The sequence below is a fragment of the Falco peregrinus genome, chromosome 8 (assembly GCF_023634155.1).
Source record: "Falco peregrinus isolate bFalPer1 chromosome 8, bFalPer1.pri, whole genome shotgun sequence".
Taxonomy (NCBI): Eukaryota; Metazoa; Chordata; class Aves; order Falconiformes; family Falconidae; genus Falco; species Falco peregrinus.
This window is the reverse complement of record NC_073728.1, coordinates 36,572,956-36,589,902: the sequence shown is the minus strand read 5'-3', so window position 1 is coordinate 36,589,902 and position 16,947 is coordinate 36,572,956. Positions and strand designations below refer to the sequence as shown.

Below are 16,947 nucleotides of genomic sequence, written 5' to 3'. Positions count from 1 at the left end.
CAGGTGCCTGTACTGAAGCCCTCTAACATTTCCATTTTCCATTTTACATGAGAAGGACCCATCTTTTTTCTTCCAGCACCCAAAACACTATTTCTGATGTGTCTTAACCAGATTTTAATACAAGCAACTCACAAGTAAGGCAACTTAAACTGGAACAAAGTTTGCCTGCTCTAATTTAAATTACAGTGTATGGTCCAAACTGCTTGATTCCTTGTGACACAAGTACTTCAGAGGAACTTCACAAAAGAAGACAGTTATGTTTTCTGGAAAATAGTTTATTGAGTGCTTGCAGAGTTAAAAACTACAAGGTTTTGCTTGCAGTTGCAGAAGCAAGAAAAAATTTAAACATAAATTAGTTATCTGATTTGCTACTTATAGTGCTTCTGAAACCCTCAATCAGTCATTGTCTACCACGACCTTTATATTAATATCTGGCCTTTAAATTTATATAGCAGAATATTTATAGATTAAAAAGTGCCTTTCTATTATGAAAGCCAATGGAGATTTTCAGGTTTTTTTAACTCTTTGCTTCTAGACCTCAGCTCCACCCACTTTATTTTTCTGACTTAGGTGACTTAGTTTATTCCATACTCCGCTGCAGGAATAAAAAGTAGTTCAGTCAGTGTAAAAATAAGCCCACTTGTCCAGAAGCTTTAGTCAACTTAGATCAAATAAGGGGGGGTGGGGGAAGCCAGACAATGCTTATGACAGTTACTCAAAACTACATTTGTTGTGTAGAATTTCCATTCCAAGTGTTGTTTTCATCTTCTCCATCGTCTTGAGTCCTCAGTCTGTATATTTTGCCTTCTTTTTTAAAGTCTTCCCCCCGCTTTTCCACTACTCGTTTCCTGACTGCTTGCCTAGGGAACAAATGACGGTGAAGTTTGACAGTTTCCCTGGTAATAATTACACAAGAGACGTAAATGCGATAAATGCAGATCATGCAACACTCCTGTTCTTATTCCCAGTACCAAAAGGCTGAAGAAAGCCACTGTTTCCTTGAGAGTGATACCCAGCTGAAAATTTGTCATTTAGCAGTCAAATTGCCAGGATCTCATTTCCGCTGGGAAGCGCCCAGCATGGCAGCCCCCCCGCTGCTTCACCTGGAGCAGCTCTCCCGGTACAGGCAAGATCTCACTCTACGCAATACAAAACCTTAACCATCAACATGAGGCAGCGGTTGCTTGAGCTGCTTGTACAACCACACCACTTCGACATCTCATGTTCAAAATTTTTATCTTCCAAACAGTAGCAGCTGAAGCAAAGCCCACATTTGTAGTTGCAGCTCTAGTCACTATTCACAAATGACTGCAAGACAAAGCTCTCTCTGCTCTCCGACGGGAAACAGAAGCCAACAGTACTGAGTTTGCTTAATCACCCATGCAAAAGCCAAGAAACCCCAGTCAGAGCTGCCATGCAGTTTACCAGCCACCCCATTAACCACCTTTTAACCAGCCAGAAAGGGCAGTGCTCAGGAACTATAAGGGGAGGGCAGCAGCTATGGGACAGATGCAGCTCAGTTCCCCACTACAAAATGAAAACAATCCCAGCAAGCAGTCTGAGAAACAGCTGCCTTAAACAACTTGGATTACCTGCTTTGCTCAACGCTGCTAGATGCCGAAGGACTTGAATGGTCTTGCTGATGAGCCGATCTCACAGCAGACTGTGAGGGGGGTGGACTTGTAAACAAAAAGTTGCTAATAAATCTCCAAACCGCTAAGAGAGGATAAAGTATTGTGCCCAAGAACTTCCACAGATCACCGCCTGAAGCCTGAACAACAGAAGTAGCAGGTCTTCCCGCCTGGTCATAGACACACAAAGCAAATTTGTCAGATATTAAAGCTGTGGTCTTGTAGACAAGGAGTATTTAATCTATAATTCAGAAGCAGCTCAGCAGACACAAGAGAACTCCTTCGGTTACACATTAGACAGATAATTACGCCATCATTTATCTGCTTCAGAAAAATCCCTGCTCCAAATCAGTCCTGACAAAAACTGAAGTTATTTTGCAGTCTGTCTTAGACACAGAAAAGACCAAAATTCAAGCCAAGTATTATCATGGCTGACTAAACAGTGAATACACAGCGACAGTACTGCTGTTTGCAGGAAAATGAACAGCAAACAAACCAAAACCCAACACCTACCGGCAGCAACACTACTGAAGCACTGGGTGCTAACTCTAGTTCCAGTAATTTCTTTCCGTAATCTTCTTTGGTAAACTCTCTTCTGGGAAACATTGTTGCCAGTGAAAAATTGCCGTAAGCATTACCAACAGTCTGTGAAAATACAAAGAAAACATTTTATTTGTAGCTGTTCACTTTCAAACAATTGCACATTTGCCCGCTGGATCAATATGGCAAGGTACGCTCAAGAGCTCTGTATCAAATTATCAGTCATCTTTGTATAGAAAAATGAAGGATTCTATCTCTTACTAATGGTACACTGCAGTAATGCAAAGGCAGTTGGTGGCACTGGAGAGGGCCACTACCAAAACCCCCTTCAAAGAAACAAAAAGGCAGGCAGTTGACGACAATTTCCCACCTAGTTGATGCTACACCAAGTTGTAATCAGCACGCAGCTAAGAAAAAGAAACTCCAGTTTACCTGTGCAGCAAATTGCCTTGCTTCTTCTAGCCGTGCTTCAGATGGGAACTGGTTAGTAAAGGAAGATCCATCTGGGAGGCGGAACTGAATCCTGGCTATTGCACTGCGGGACACGTATCGGGGTCAGTCAGCGTATGAACAGGTACACTCAAATGCTCCCGGGGCTTTAGCTTGATGGTATCAATGTGGAAAAGGGGGACAGTCATCCTACGTAAGGCAGCACTGCAGGTGGGCTACGCGTTTGGATCTACAGTTGCTAACCACCTGCTTGTATCCCACAATGCATCTCCCCTGGTTTTTATCACAGTCCAAAATCCATCACGATTCAAACAAGATATTAACATTAATTGTGTAAAAAATGAGTAAGCGCATGAGATATTTGAAGAAATGAGTAGGCTATGTTTCTTTTTGTGTAGCCTGCATTACTTTTATTCTTCAAGCTGTTTTGTTGTCAAGCTGTACTATGTGAGGGGACAGGCATTTAAGCTGTCTTGGCAAGTAATTCTATACTCCACTAGGCACGGCCCAGCATCACTGTGTGAGTTTCAACACCAGCACAGGCTGTTGCTTGCCCTCTGTTCAGGGCAGTACCAGACTCACAGCGGCTCCGTAACTCCACGTAAGGTTGCTACAGGTTAGAATATTTCTTAAAACAGTGGTGCTGGGCAAAGCAGGAGACAGCTCTGACACAGGCAGCTGATGACCCCAATCAAGCCTTGCTGAACCCAAGCCAAGTGCACACACAGCCAAACAGCTGCATCAGCACCACCCTCCCCGGTGCACTTCTGACATTATCTAGTCATTCGCTCTCGACATGATCTTGCCACATCCTCATCTTCTCTAGTTCCCCACCTAGCCCCATTATACACGGTATTTAAATCAAAGATCAGACAGAAAAAGCTCTCATCTAACTAAAATAACACACAGAGAAAGATGGCTAGAGTTTCAGAATCAGAAATGTCAAAAAGGATGAAAGTTACGAGAGAACATAATATTCATGTAAATAGCTATGAATAAATATTATAAAAGCCAACTTTTTGTCACTATTTTTAAATAGTTCAACAAGGCATCAATTAATAGATCAGGATATATAATAAATCCCTTCAAAGTTCAAGTTTCTTTACTTCTCTCTCCCCAAAGAACATACTCTCTACAGCAACTCACCTTCGCTCTTTTTGAGATGCTTCTTTTCTGGCTTCTATTTCAGCCTGTTTAGCCTGAAGAGCTGCAGCTTTTGCAGCTTCTGCCTCTTCCTTTGATTTTGCAAAGCGAGCTGCTCTTTCAGCACGATCCTGTGAAAGGACCAAAGAGAACCCTTATTCTTTACCATAAATTGGTTCTTAATATTCATTCAAACAGAGCTACGATCTGTACTCGGTACCCAAGTACAGACAGAAGCAGGCCATACGGAGAAAAGACGGTAGTGCTGCAAAGAATTATTCACTGCCACACTGCACAATCTCACATCACTAGCCAAGAGAACGCACTTTTCGGTGAGTCACTTCCCGCAAACAGTTGTTAATAGCTGATCTTCCCATGCAATTCTAACACTCCAGTGAAAACAAAAGGAAAGATCTTATGAAAAGTTACAGGATTACAGTTCTAAGTGTTCTAGGGCAAAACCTAATAATGAGGAGGGATTTCAATTGTAACAAACTATATTCATACACACATATATACAAACTTAGAAAATAATTCTCCCCACCGTTTTGAGATCAGTGTTCTTTTGCATGTTCCACAATTAAGTATTCCCTGTGCTTCTGTTCCAGAAGCATGCTTAAATTGCAATTATTTTTATGTTCAAATCGTAATTCTCCATGGGGCTTAAGCAACATGAAAGAAAAGTTATGTTTGTTCAGATAGGTAAGAGCATCATAAATATGAAAGCAGAAGTTTCATTTTATACACAGGAAATGCAACATCAACCCCAACCACCACCTAAATTGTGACAAGACAAGGCCACAGGATTCCAAACAGGAAAAATGGACAATCTTTCCAAGTTTCACCAAATGAGAGAATTAATCATTTTAGTCCGCAGTGGCCCCTGTGAGAGAAGCAGCAAGCTACCCTCCAAAACAGGGAATTTACCATTGCAATCTGTTGTCTTATACGCTCTCTAGCAGCCTTCTCCTCCGCCTTTTCTCTGTTCCTTTCCTCTAACATACGTTTTGTCAATTCTTCTTCCTGTCGTCTTTTGTACTCCAACATTTCCTTACCAGTTTTTCTCCGTTCAATTTCTTTCTTAATTTCTTTCTGAATAGAAAACAGAGACATAAAAATTGGACCACAAAATTGCCTTGGAAAAAAGACAAGATTGAAGTACACTTGTTTAAAAAGGAATTAAGCATTTATTCAAATAAGGGTATAAAAAAAATTCTAAGTGGTTTCACATTTTTGTGTTACCTGTTCTTCCTCTTTCCTTTTCTCTTCTCTCCTCTCTTCAAGCTTTTTTGTTATTCTATAGTGAAGAATAAAAGTGAAAAGTCTGAAAACTGCAGTATCTGTTATTAACATTTTTAAATGTTAATGAAGCATTTGCAAATACTTACAGAAGAATGGAACACGTGAAAATGAATATGAACTGTAACAGTGCCAATACCTAGTGTAACAGTAATGATTCATTCACATGCGGGTGAATGTGAATAAAAAGATGAGGTGGTGATTCACCACCTGGTTTCCAATTTTTAATGGAGTTTACTGTATTCCTTCTGTCCCCTTCCACTCAGTAAATGAAGATCCTTACATATTCTTACTGTTGAACCAACTTGTAAAAGATACAATAAGCAAACACTACTTATGATCTGTGGGAACAGGAACACTGAATCTCAGGCTCTTCTTTGCTATTCAAGCCATCTGGTTTCTTCTGCACATCGCTTCCTACAATGGAAAGCGAGTAACGCAGAGCACTGACAAAGATGCACGTGCATCTGTCTCATGTCTCCAGAAAGGTGTCTTAGCATAAGGACTGACTTTAAACCATAGTAATTTACAACATATTTTAAGTCTGGGGAAAGGGCAGGCCTGGCCAAACACCACGAGAAGTCAGACAATCAGACAGATTTGGTTTGTGTGGCAGCTGTTTTCCTTTTTGAAAAAGAAAAAGGTAATTACCACAGACCTTTGCCTCTTTTTTTTTTTTCCCCCTGAAAGAAATGTTGTAGATATATGCAAATATGACATAATTCAAGATTAATGCACATCTTTGAAAGTAACTTTGATATTCATAGTAAAATACTGACTGCATTTTCTTATCGGTGGTAAGTAAAATTATACTTATTGTCCAGCAACTCTGGAAGAAAACTGAAATTAAACATAAACACGTTTTAAAATACATTTAACAGTATAAATAATTCTGTTTACTAAGTATGTGTTATTTATTTTAGATAGGCTATTACAAATAGTATTAGTCTTCCAGATGCTAACAAATAAGTTTATACACAAAATCTTGTATTTAAAATCAGTGTTAATGAATGAACCATTATTGGACCGGACATTTCTGGTTACCACACTTTGAAATACTAGAACTACCATTACTCAGACCTTATTACAGTTCACTGATCAAAACAGAAGAGTCTCAGAAAAGGATTCCGCTGGCTTTCTCAATACACCTAGACTACGAACAGCCATAACATAGACAAGAAGAAAAAGAAATTAAGATAGCATCAAGGTACACAACCTTGATTAGCACTTTTACCCCAGTTTCAAGTGCTTTCAGTTCAATGTTTTAATAGTAAACATATTGTCTCTATTCAAGCATTAAAGGTGAATGTTTGTATTTTTGCAGATTACCTCTTTCTTTCAGAGTACGTGAAAAATGAGATTAATTTTAAAGATTTTTTTAATCAACCCTACTATTGTCACAGACATCTAAACACAAGTAAGACATATAAACGCTTGCCAGATAACAGCACTTAAAATCATGTAATTAAGCCTGTTTGTTAAAAACAAATAAAAAGCCCCAAACAACAAAACTGCTTCCTAAGAAACAAATACAATACATTAGGAAGTCTGCAAAAGACAACTTACCGTTCTACTTTGAGCATAAGATCATTCACAGGCTGAGCATCACTCACTTGCCCATCTGAAGAATTAGCTGCTTCCTGGCTTGCTTGACCTAAATTTGCTCCATCTTCAAGTGATTTATAAGAAAATAAGCCATAAGAGAAAAATAAAAGGTGTATTCCTTATAAAAAAAGATTATGCTCATTGTCAGCCATAATTTGCAGCAACTAGGGTATCTCGAGGAGATAAGAGGTTCTACTTATTTAGACTCCTCCCCCGCACAATTTGGTTTTTCATGTTACCAACCCGTGGAAACTTTTTTTAATTAATCCTTTTTCAAGAAAGTGTACACAGTTTTTATTGTATTACAAACCATCGATTTCGCACTCATTAAAACTGAGCAGAATGACAAGTTATTCTCCCCTCTGGACTTCTGAGAAGCATTCTGGGATACCCAAGATGTCCCTCAACAAGTCCACTCAATACGTTGCCTTTTATGTACTGTCATATAACAACTCAAAAAAAAGGACAACTACTTCAAAAACAAATTAGCTAGCACTTGTGTAAAACTACTAACCATTACCGGCAGAAGGTCTTATTGTCTCAGACGTAACGGACTCGGGAGAGTCACAAAGCTCTGCTGCTCTGGACTGTGTATTTTCTGGAGCACCATCAGACTGAGAGGAGTGACAGGGAGCAGGTGACGGACTTCCATTTTCCAAAGGCTGCCCTTTTACTGTGTGCATCTAAGAAATCGGAGGGAAAAACACACCACTGTGAATATTTTCCACAGGTTCAAAGGTCAAAACTGAACTATTTTGGAGAATCGGTCCTATTTGAAATATAAAACTAAACCTATCACATATCGTTAAGTACAATGCAATCATACATTTCATGTTTTTTTCCTCATTTTAGTCTTACACTTGAAATCAAAGTGATAAATCTATATGTATATCACATTCCACATCATCATTTTATAAATCCACATTATAAAACAGTATTAACCCCCCCCCACGTACAAAATAGAGAGTCACTGGGTGTCATTCCAGTTTATGGAATTCTTGACATATTTCTTCCATATTGCAGGGGTTACACAGCTGTTACAAAGCAATCTGTAAGCAACGCAGCACTTGTGCACAGCACCTCCCAGCCCGTTCAGTCTGCGTACTGAATGGAAGTTCGCAGATTTTGTGGCTGGAAGGACACAGAACCAGTGACTCGTACTTCCCCCAGGCACATGCTAAGGGCCAGGGACATCTCCCATCCGGAACATGTGAGCACACCCAACTCCATCTGCAAGATGCAGCCTGTGAGCAAGCGTTACCTGTCTAACTTTATGGATTCTGGTAACAAGCTCTTCAACAGAAACGCTGCCAGCAATTACTTCCAAAGGGATTCCATTGTCTCCTATAAAAAAACTGGATGGAACGCACACTACGGGATCTGCACAGCAGCAGTTAAGGGCAACAAATAATGGAAGTTTATAGAGTACTTTGAAAGCAAAAGCAGAAGTCCGTCCTGCAGAAGCTTCTAGCCCAGTATTCTGTCTCCACCTGGTCGCCACTAGTTGGTGCCAAGGGAAGAATTAAAAAAGGATGCTAGCAAAAATGCTGGAAAACATTACATACAACTGATTAGTATTTCTTCTTTTCTTAGTAATGGTTTAAAGCAACATATTTTTCTCCAGCTCACACATACCCAACAAATGACTTGGGAGATTTTGGTTTAGTGCGAGACAACATCTTATGTATTACAATTCAGTAATGAATTCTTCACAGCATTAAGAAAATCCAAGTTTAGACACTGAATCCCCTTCCTTGACATCACGCAGAATTCCTGGGCTACGGGAAGCGAACTGCTGAAGGCAGGCAGATGTGCACCTAACTTCACACCTGGGTAGCTGGTACAACCCCCTCCCACTACTTGTTCTTCCTCCTTCATAACTCCAAACTCCAGCTAGTAATTTAAAGCATTGTTTGCTTGTTTTCCAATGCAGATTAGTAATAGCAAGGGGTTATTTTGTTTACATAAAGCGTTGGATAATTTTCTATTTGAAGAATTACATAGGATTAACATTAAAAAACCCCAACTTGTTCACTTTCTCTAAGAACTAACAGTAAGTTCAATACATAGATAGTACCTTTCAACCACACACTTTATTGCACATTTTTGTGCCCTAAGAAGTATTTTCAATAATACATTGCTTGTAAATGTTCGTCTTAAGAACACTGTTAACTTGTAAAGAGCAATTACCTGTAATCATAACGTAGCATCTAAATTGACCTCAAAGGATACAGATTTGAGAAAACTGCAGGCATGCTTCACTGTTTAAAAGAAAAGATTCATTTAGGAGGCACAATCACTTTGCAACAACTTCAGTTTTAGTCTTTCATCATAAAAATAACTGTCCTACTACCACACACAAAACTATTTAAATACTTGAAAGAACAGTAAAAGCAAATTTGCACTGCATCTTCTCATTAACATTTTGCGTAAGCGTTGACATGGTGACAATCCCTGGTTATCACAGTTCACTAAGTAAGATTTAGGGAAACAGCACTAAGAAGCAATTCAGCAACAAGACATCTAGTCTACCGAGTGCAAACAATACAGGAAGTCTAGTAAAATGTCTATAGAGCATTTCAAAATAATACCGTTTTGGGAAATGCCAATGCACTTTCTGCACATGGACTGGAACACTTAAACGTAACAAAAATAGCTGAGCAGTTTTACCCAGGAACTTCAATGCTTCTCTATTCTACGTGTTACAATAGAGACAAACACATTTTTCTCTGGGGCTTTACAGATTTTTATCTTTCTGAATTCACGAGAGTTTTACAATTTATCTAACTTGGTAAATCAAGCACTGCCTCAAGAGGACTTTCATTGGATTCCAGCTTTTTTTACATAACTTGCGTGTCTCTTCCTATTGAAAAAGGACAACCTCGAGCATTCTTTTACTAGTACTGAAATACAGTCCTAAATATGCAATGAATATTCTCCAGAACACAATGGTGAAATTTTGAAATTTGGAATTTTCTCAGGCTCTAGTGGCTCCAGGAGTACCAAATTCACTTATGCTCTGGAACCTTGTATTTAGACTACCTCCAAATCGGGGTGAGGACTTTAAAAGCCTCCTACTCTCATCATCAATGAAATGTTTATAATAAGAGACAGAATTAGAATAGGGTCAAACCTTTTGGAGTCAATTTTAATAGCAACAAAACCATCTGAGGCAGCTTCAGTCACCTTCTCATCTTCCCACCTGGCAGCCATCTCAGTAGATTGTTCATCTTCACCTGCAAGATGCAGCACACGTGTGAAGCTAAACCCATCACAAATTGCTGTTTCTGGTCTGATTTAAGCTTTGCTTCAATTGCTTGAAATCACCTTTGAAAGCCACTCTGGTGACTATTTTCAAGTCTGTTTATAATTTCTTTTGATAATCTGGAGACAATTCACTCTAGCCGATTCACCTTGCTAACATGCCAAAAACCTGATACACCAAACCCCCTTCCCAGCCAGCAAGCACATAGCTTTCACCGTCGTTCAGCTGCGTGGTGAACTGGTCCAAGGGAGCAGAAGGGACCAGACCACACAGATGGAACAGAGACAGAGGAACTGAGGTGATGGGAAGTCTGAAGATTGGTTTGACTGCATCATCTAATTGCACAACTACCGAAAGACCTCACTTTTCATGTTACAGGGAGTAGTAAGCTTACTCTTTAGTATTTTGCTTCACTATACTCTCGTAATATGCAAAGAGATCCCACAGCACAGGGGGAACCATTGCTTCTCCCTGACATTAAGCTTGACCTGCTGACATGCTAAAACTATCCACCACCCCTCATTTTAAATGTAATTACATACTGGTACACCAACTGCTAAGAGGTAAAACTGTATTTTCCACTCCTTTGTGAACACATAGTTCAGCAGACAAGGTTTCACAGTTTGATGGTGTTTAAAAAAAACCACCCAAACCACCACAAACCAAGAAACATTTATTTGCAGGATTATCTGTAACTACTTTTGTATTCCAGTTCCTGACATAACTGTAATGGTAGGAGGGGAGGAAACAAAGTGAAGAACACAGAGAAAGAAGAGGAACAGTAGAAGAGGAGCTACTTAAGTCAGGAAGACTGAAAAGGTGCTCTGGGACCACAGATTCAGAAGTGTTATTTATTTTAATCAGAAGAAACACATCAATCGCACATCTTTCAAAGCACCGGTTTAGTGACGATATGGGTTAATAGATCCCGATGAATATTAACCATCTTTCAACAAGTCAACTGGCCTGCAACCATCTGTTTCTCTTCAATCTGTATTACTTTCTAGCAGCTTGGAATCGCCTGTACTCTTGGTGAAGAATTTGAGTCACAAGTACAGAAGTATAGTAGCCCATTATTCAATGGCAACAACAAACCATTTGTTTGTTTCATCCCAATTGCATTTCATGCAGTATTATTTACTTGTTAGAGGTCAGGGGTTCTAGTGGAGTCCCCTGGTGAAGCACCACTGCCTTTAGGCCATGACTGCCTGGCCACATTGCTTCTCAGAGACACACATACCAATACACTGATTTTGGAAAAGTGTCTTGGTTTTCCCCTGGAAGCACTGGAGCAAGTGAGAAAATATTCATCTCTATTATTATAGTTCTACATAAGCCAGTAAATATTTAGGATATTTTATGTTGGAACCTTTCCCGTTCCTTTAAGTGCAGGGATTCCAACTGTGGTCAATGGGTGCAGCTGTTCTGCCAAGAGTGGTTCAGCCTCCTCCCCCACGGCCAACTGCTTAGACAGCTGCCTCACCACACGCTTTTTCAAAAGCACATGTGCTCATCCGATTAGGCTACTAAAAATATCTAAATACTTGCCTAACACTAAGTTTTCCATACAAACAAATGGTGTAGAACAAGAATGCTGAAAGACACAAACAGGTCAGAGACTGTTCACAGTCCAGTCTCCCAGAGACATGACCCATGAATGAAAATGCTGATAACTCACATTTTATCAAGTTCTGTGCCATGAAGCACAGTTTAATATTGTGACTACCCACAGAATAGTTGCTTATTCTCATCTATCTTTTTGTCTCGAGAAGCCTTTCTCATTTGGGGGTCAAGGTTCATTTATTACGGTTTTGTAGTAGTAATTATATCCTGAAATGAAAACTGCCAGGTCACAGGAAAAGCATCAGAGAAGTCAACAGGTCAAGCTAAACAAACAGAATTTGGCATAATTCATAATCCGCTAAACACTGAGCTATCACAACCGCCTCAGAATTCTAGTTCCCAAGACTCTGGGATTTCTGGTTTCTCAAACAAAAGCATTGCTTTATTTCACTTAGCAGAAAGACCTGCACACAATTTGCAGTCACACTTGTTCACCTCTTACATTTGGACAGGTAAATTTAGATATCTACATAGGGAAAACATACCCATTTCGCACGTGATTCAGGTAACTGGAAGAGACTTTTTCTTCAATGATTTATGTCTTGTACAAGGAACATATTCAAAACCATCACAGGTTCTCAAAAGAATTTAATTCCCCTATTCCTCCGTGCAGAGTCATCAGGGAAAAGTGTTTTCCTTTCAGAATAAGGGAGATAAAAAGGCCAGTTGACTTCTCAATGTCCAGCATTTCATAACTACTCAGTAATAAGGACTGTCCGCTCTGGAAATGACAGAAAGCCAGGACATTAAGCTGTTCACCTCCTCCTCCTTTGCGTCATTTCACATATTTAATTTGAAAAGTGCTTTGATAAAGCTTGGCTACAAAATACTAACAAATAGCTTGTTGACTGCAAACCAGTTTGTAAAAAAAAAAAATATCTAAAAATAAAGTTATGAACAAAGGAAGGTGTGTTTCTAGCAATGTTACTAAAAAGAAACACATTTTACCTTGAAGTTTGTTATCACCCACTCCTCCATTTTTCTTCCAAAAAGCACTTTTTATGAGTGGCCTGGGATTTTCATGACCAGAGCATGTCTAACCTTAGGAATCTGAGGAAGTTTCATACCAAATGAACAATTAACTTTACATTAATAAGTCAAATAATGAAATGAGTTTTTTAACTCCTCAGCCTAGAAAATCATCTACAGAACAGCTCCCAAAAAGACACCAGAGACATTCACCAGACCTGTTTCAGCATCAGCAATACTTTTTTTCTTGTGCAGGTGCAGAACCTACTGGCAATTATTTGATGCCACAAAGTAACCAGTCTGGTCCCCAAACACAACTTCCTTGCTCCGTGTGTACAGAAGCCTCTAAATCTCACCTTAGTATTTAAAATCAGTTTTGTAAGGCTGAAACGCTTCACCTCATGCTCCCTGAAGAGTAGGAAGCAACCTCTTTTATTGCAACTTCCCGTGAATTTAACTGCATCTTTAATATGCTTACACAACTGCATCACCAGAATATGCTGTGAAGGTTTTGAAACCTGAACTAAAAAAAAGTCAGGATTATAGCTGCAAACAAAAATGTTAAAGAAGAAACCTGTTTGAACATCATGCAATCGCAGTCACAAACACCACCTCGTTGTTAAGATAAAAAGCCATGTTATTCCTTGCTTGACCGGAAAATATTCAAGAATCAGAAAGAATAATCCAGTTCTTCATTTTCTAGTGCATGTTTAGGAAAGTGCTGTGAAGAGAGAGAAAGACACAGACAGTAGCAGAAACCAAGTAGAGATGGACTCACCACAAATAAAAAAATTTTGTCAAGGCTGTATCTAATAGCTACCCTTCGCAGTGGCCATCCTAAAATTCCAGTTAATTTATATTTTCCATTTCTTTCACTAATTTTTCCTCTTTATTATTTTTTTGTCCCCATATACATTACTGGACAGAGAGTACAATGCAAAACAGAAACACTCAACGCTCCTGGAAGCACTTTTCCTGCTCTGAGAGCTGCTTCCAAATGCTTGTCTCTGACATCTGTGGGCAAGCATATAGTGCAAAGACTCAAAGTTACCATCACCACCAACTGCGTAGTTTTAAATGTGGCTTTACCCAAACAACAAACCCCATCACTGCTAGCATAACAATAAGACTATTCTTGCACTCAGCATCCTTCAAGCTTGCCTGCTTCCACACATGGTAAGAACCTAAACTCTTGGGCTTCCCAATTCCCTCTCCCAGCAGGTGTAACAGAAGTGCTTCACAACCAGCTCCATCACAGGTCAGCTGCCCTGACCCCAGTGCTCCCAGGGCAGACCACAACTCAGCAGAACTCTCCAACTCTTCAATTTTGGAAATAAGGTTGCCCTTTTCCAGGCCTCCTAAGAACAAACAAAACAAATCCTTACATACCATACTGTCAAAACTAAGTGTTCAAGGCCAGGCTGGATGGGGCTTTGAGCAACATGATCTAGTGGAAGGGGTCCCTGACCACAGCAGGGGAGTTGGAACTAGATCATCTTTCAGGTCTCTTCCAAGCCAAACCATGTGATGACTGAACTAGGTGACATCCTGCAATCATAAATTTATCTCCATTCTGTACATCTACATATTCCTAGTCAACACAAACACACACCTACAAGAAAAGGCCAGTTGTGGACAATATTAGTTTCAAAAAAATACTGGGAATAAGTTACAATGTGCATATCTCAATGTACATATGTCTAAGTTCAAAGTACACATAGGTACTGAATCACTATTTTAAAAAAATAAGTCTTCGCGGACTAACTTTGGCGGGACGCCAGCTGCCCACCAAAGCTGTTCTATCACTCCTCAGCTGGACAGGGGAGAGAAAATACAATGAAAGGCTTGTGGCTCAGGATAAGGACAGGGAGACGTCACTTGCCACTTACTGTCACGGGCAAAACAGACTTGGGGAAAATGAATTCTTGATCACGAGAAAGGATCACAAGAAAGAAAAACAAACCTTAAACACCTTCTCCCCCTATCCCTCCCTTCTTCCTGGGCACAACTTCAGATCTTCTCTCCCTCCTGCCTGTCCAGCAGCACAGGGGTATGTGGCGAATGGGGGCTGTGGCCACACGCTGCCCCTGCCCCCCGCCGCCCCCCCAGAGGAGGGCTCCTCACACTTGGCCCTGGCCCTGCGTGGGGTCTTTCCACGGGAGACAGCCCTCCACGGACTGCCTGCTCCCATGGGAGCCCTGCCCAGGGGCTGCAGCTCCTCACAAACTGCTCCAGCCCCGGGGCCCTGCGGTGGGGCGCAGCCCCCCAGGAACATGCTGCTCCAGCTGGGGTCTGCAACAAGTTTCTTCTTGTTCACCACGTGACTTTCCATTTCATTTTATACACCATACTATGGTCATCTCTTTACTGACTATGAAGGCAGACAGCTAGGATAGGTGCTGTAGGTAAACACACTAGAGCACGTTTATGCAAGAGATGGAAATAAAAAATCGCCACGGCAAAAGGCTTTCGCAGCACAGCCCCCCGCCTGCCATCACGATGCAGGGGCTTTAAAGCACTGCCCTAAACCTGCGCGCACTGCCCAGCCCCGCTCCGGCACCCGCACGGCACGCTGCGGCCCAGGTCTGGCTGCTGGCAGTCTGTGCACTGCCCAGGGGAAAACGCTCTTCTCCCAGCACAAGGGAAGCCGTGTCAACAGAGGGACCCAGCTCTGCTTTTCTGCTCGCCGCCCCTCCGGGAGCTGCCTTCTTGCAGCCCACGAACCCGCCGGGTCAGTCACTCCTACGGGGACACCACCAGCCGCCAGTTTAGCGCGGCTGTTTTTTCATGAGGTACCTGAGGAACTTCAAGCCACAAGCGTTTAAGGAAAGAGTAAAACCAAAAGAAACAACACGCCCAGGTACATCAAGCCAGAAGAACGGTAAAGGGCCTGTCTGATATCCTCCCTTCCCTTCACCTATCCATATTTTTCCAGACAGAAAGGCAACGTACGCAGGGACAATGGCGGTTTGATGGGTTTCAGCGGCCGCTCGGTTACAAACCGGACGCTGCAGCCGCCTCAGGAGAAGCTGGCGGCTGCGCACAGGCCGCTCCAGCCGCCGCCGCGGAGCGCGGGCCCGTGCGAGGGGCAGGCGAGGCCGGCGGGCAGCCGCTGGCGCCGCCCCGGAGCGGCCGTGGCACCGCGAGGGCCCGGCCGGGCCCGCACCGCCGCCGCCGCCGCCGGGCTGACACAGCAGAAGCAGCCCGGGGAGCTGCAGCCGGGGGGGCGCCGCGGGGCCTACGGCCAGCCCCGCCCGCGGGCCCGCCAACGAGCAGCGCCGGCGGGCAGGGCCGCGGCCGGGCCCAGCCGCCGCGGAAGGCAGCGGGGCCGCGGGAGCCGCCGGGCCCGAAGCCGCCCCGGCCGGCCGCAGGGTGCTGGCCGCAGCCCCCGGGCCCCTCCGGCGGCGCGGCGGTGTCAGCGCGGGGGCGGGCGGCACCCGGCCCCGCACCCCCGCCCCGGCCGGGCCCGTACCTGACACGAACACGACGAAGACCGAGCTCCGCTGCTTGGCGGCGGCGATGGCGGCCGGGATGGAGCCCCCGAACCACATCATGGTGCCGCCGGCCCCGGGTGCTGCCGGCCGCCGCCAGGCGCATGCGCGGTCGCACCGACGGCGGCTGCCTGCGCGGCGTGTGCGCGCTGGGCGCGGGCCCGCCCTCGGCCACGCGCGGGGCGGTGGCGGGCTCGACTCCGCCCGGCGCCGGCGCCATCTTGGCGCCTCGCGTGGCTGCGCGGCGGTTCCCCCCCAGCCGCGCCCTGCCGCCATCTTGGCGCCCCGGCGCCTTCGCCTGGCTGCGGGGCGCTGCCCCCCGTCCGTGCCCTGCCGCCGCAAAACGGCTGAGGCGGGCGAGGGCAGCGGCGGGGAAAGGGGCTCACGCGATCAAGGCACCCCAGGCCCTGCGGTGAGGGGCTCTGAGGGCAGGATGGCCACGGCGGCCACCCTGGGAAAGTCAAGGGCGTGACAGAGGGGGGAAGCGATGGCGCTGCCACTGTTTGACAGAAGTCCATGCTAAATAGGACAAAAAGTAGAGTGTGCGCCATATCCAGATCCTGCACAGCAGGCAGGAGATGAGGCCAGGGCAGCCTCCATGCTGAGGCAGGCTGTGAAGGATGGTCGGGACGCCATGGCGTTTACAGCACAGCCTTTTTGGGGCCATAGCCAGCAAAGGCAGTTGGCGTCTTGGATGGATGTTGCACCGTAATGAAGACAAGACAGCTTCAAGTGCTGATGATAACATTTTGGAAAAAATGCTGCACTTAAGCTTTTCTGAAACACAGTTGGGATGGTGACTGTCTTCTGGGTAACTATTGCTGGTGCAGATACTGTCAAAATACCTGAAGGCAAAAACAAAAAATACACAGGCTGTCAGCCTAGAAAGCTTTTCACTTGTATTTTGTGTAATCTGGACTTTAATTAGAGA

The 16,947-nt window shown here is 43.4% G+C and overlaps 1 protein-coding gene across 4 annotated transcripts; it reads right to left on the bottom strand.

Moving 5' to 3' along the window:
• Positions 1 to 254: 254 nt before the first annotated feature.
• UBXN4 (UBX domain protein 4) lies at positions 255 to 16,151 on the bottom strand. 4 transcript variants are annotated; one of them, XM_055812431.1, is made up of 13 exons: positions 15,998 to 16,151; positions 9,802 to 9,904; positions 8,901 to 8,929; positions 7,930 to 8,048; positions 7,183 to 7,351; positions 6,630 to 6,732; positions 5,007 to 5,061; positions 4,692 to 4,856; positions 3,768 to 3,895; positions 2,604 to 2,706; positions 2,145 to 2,276; positions 1,593 to 1,801; positions 255 to 860 (listed from the first exon to the last, which is right to left on the bottom strand). In XM_055812431.1, exons 1-13 carry the CDS (start codon positions 16,077 to 16,079, stop codon positions 722 to 724), a joined length of 1,536 nt encoding a protein of 511 aa, XP_055668406.1. In that variant the 5' UTR covers positions 16,080 to 16,151; the 3' UTR covers positions 255 to 721. The 4 variants fall into 4 exon arrangements, with proteins under 4 accessions (XP_055668406.1, XP_055668408.1, XP_055668409.1 ...); XM_055812433.1 differs by having other exon boundaries at positions 7,189 to 7,351; XM_055812434.1 differs by having other exon boundaries at positions 9,855 to 9,904; positions 15,998 to 16,134.
• Positions 16,152 to 16,947: the final 796 nt, after the last annotated feature.

What these genes read in the sequence shown, in the direction of transcription:
- UBXN4 (XM_055812431.1), bottom strand. Translation starts at nt 16,079, where the DNA reads ATGATGTGGTTCGGGGGCTCCATCCCGGCCGCCATCGCCGCCGCCAAG. An exon ending in CTTCGTCGTGTTCGTGTCAG is followed by an intron (nt 9,905 to 15,997) that starts GTACGGGCCCGG and finishes TGCATCTTGCAG; the next exon opens with GTGAAGATGAACAATCTACT. An exon ending in CCTGCAGTTTTCTCAAATCT is followed by an intron (nt 8,049 to 8,900) that starts GTATCCTTTGAG and finishes GCTGCTGTGCAG; the next exon opens with ATCCCGTAGTGTGCGTTCCA.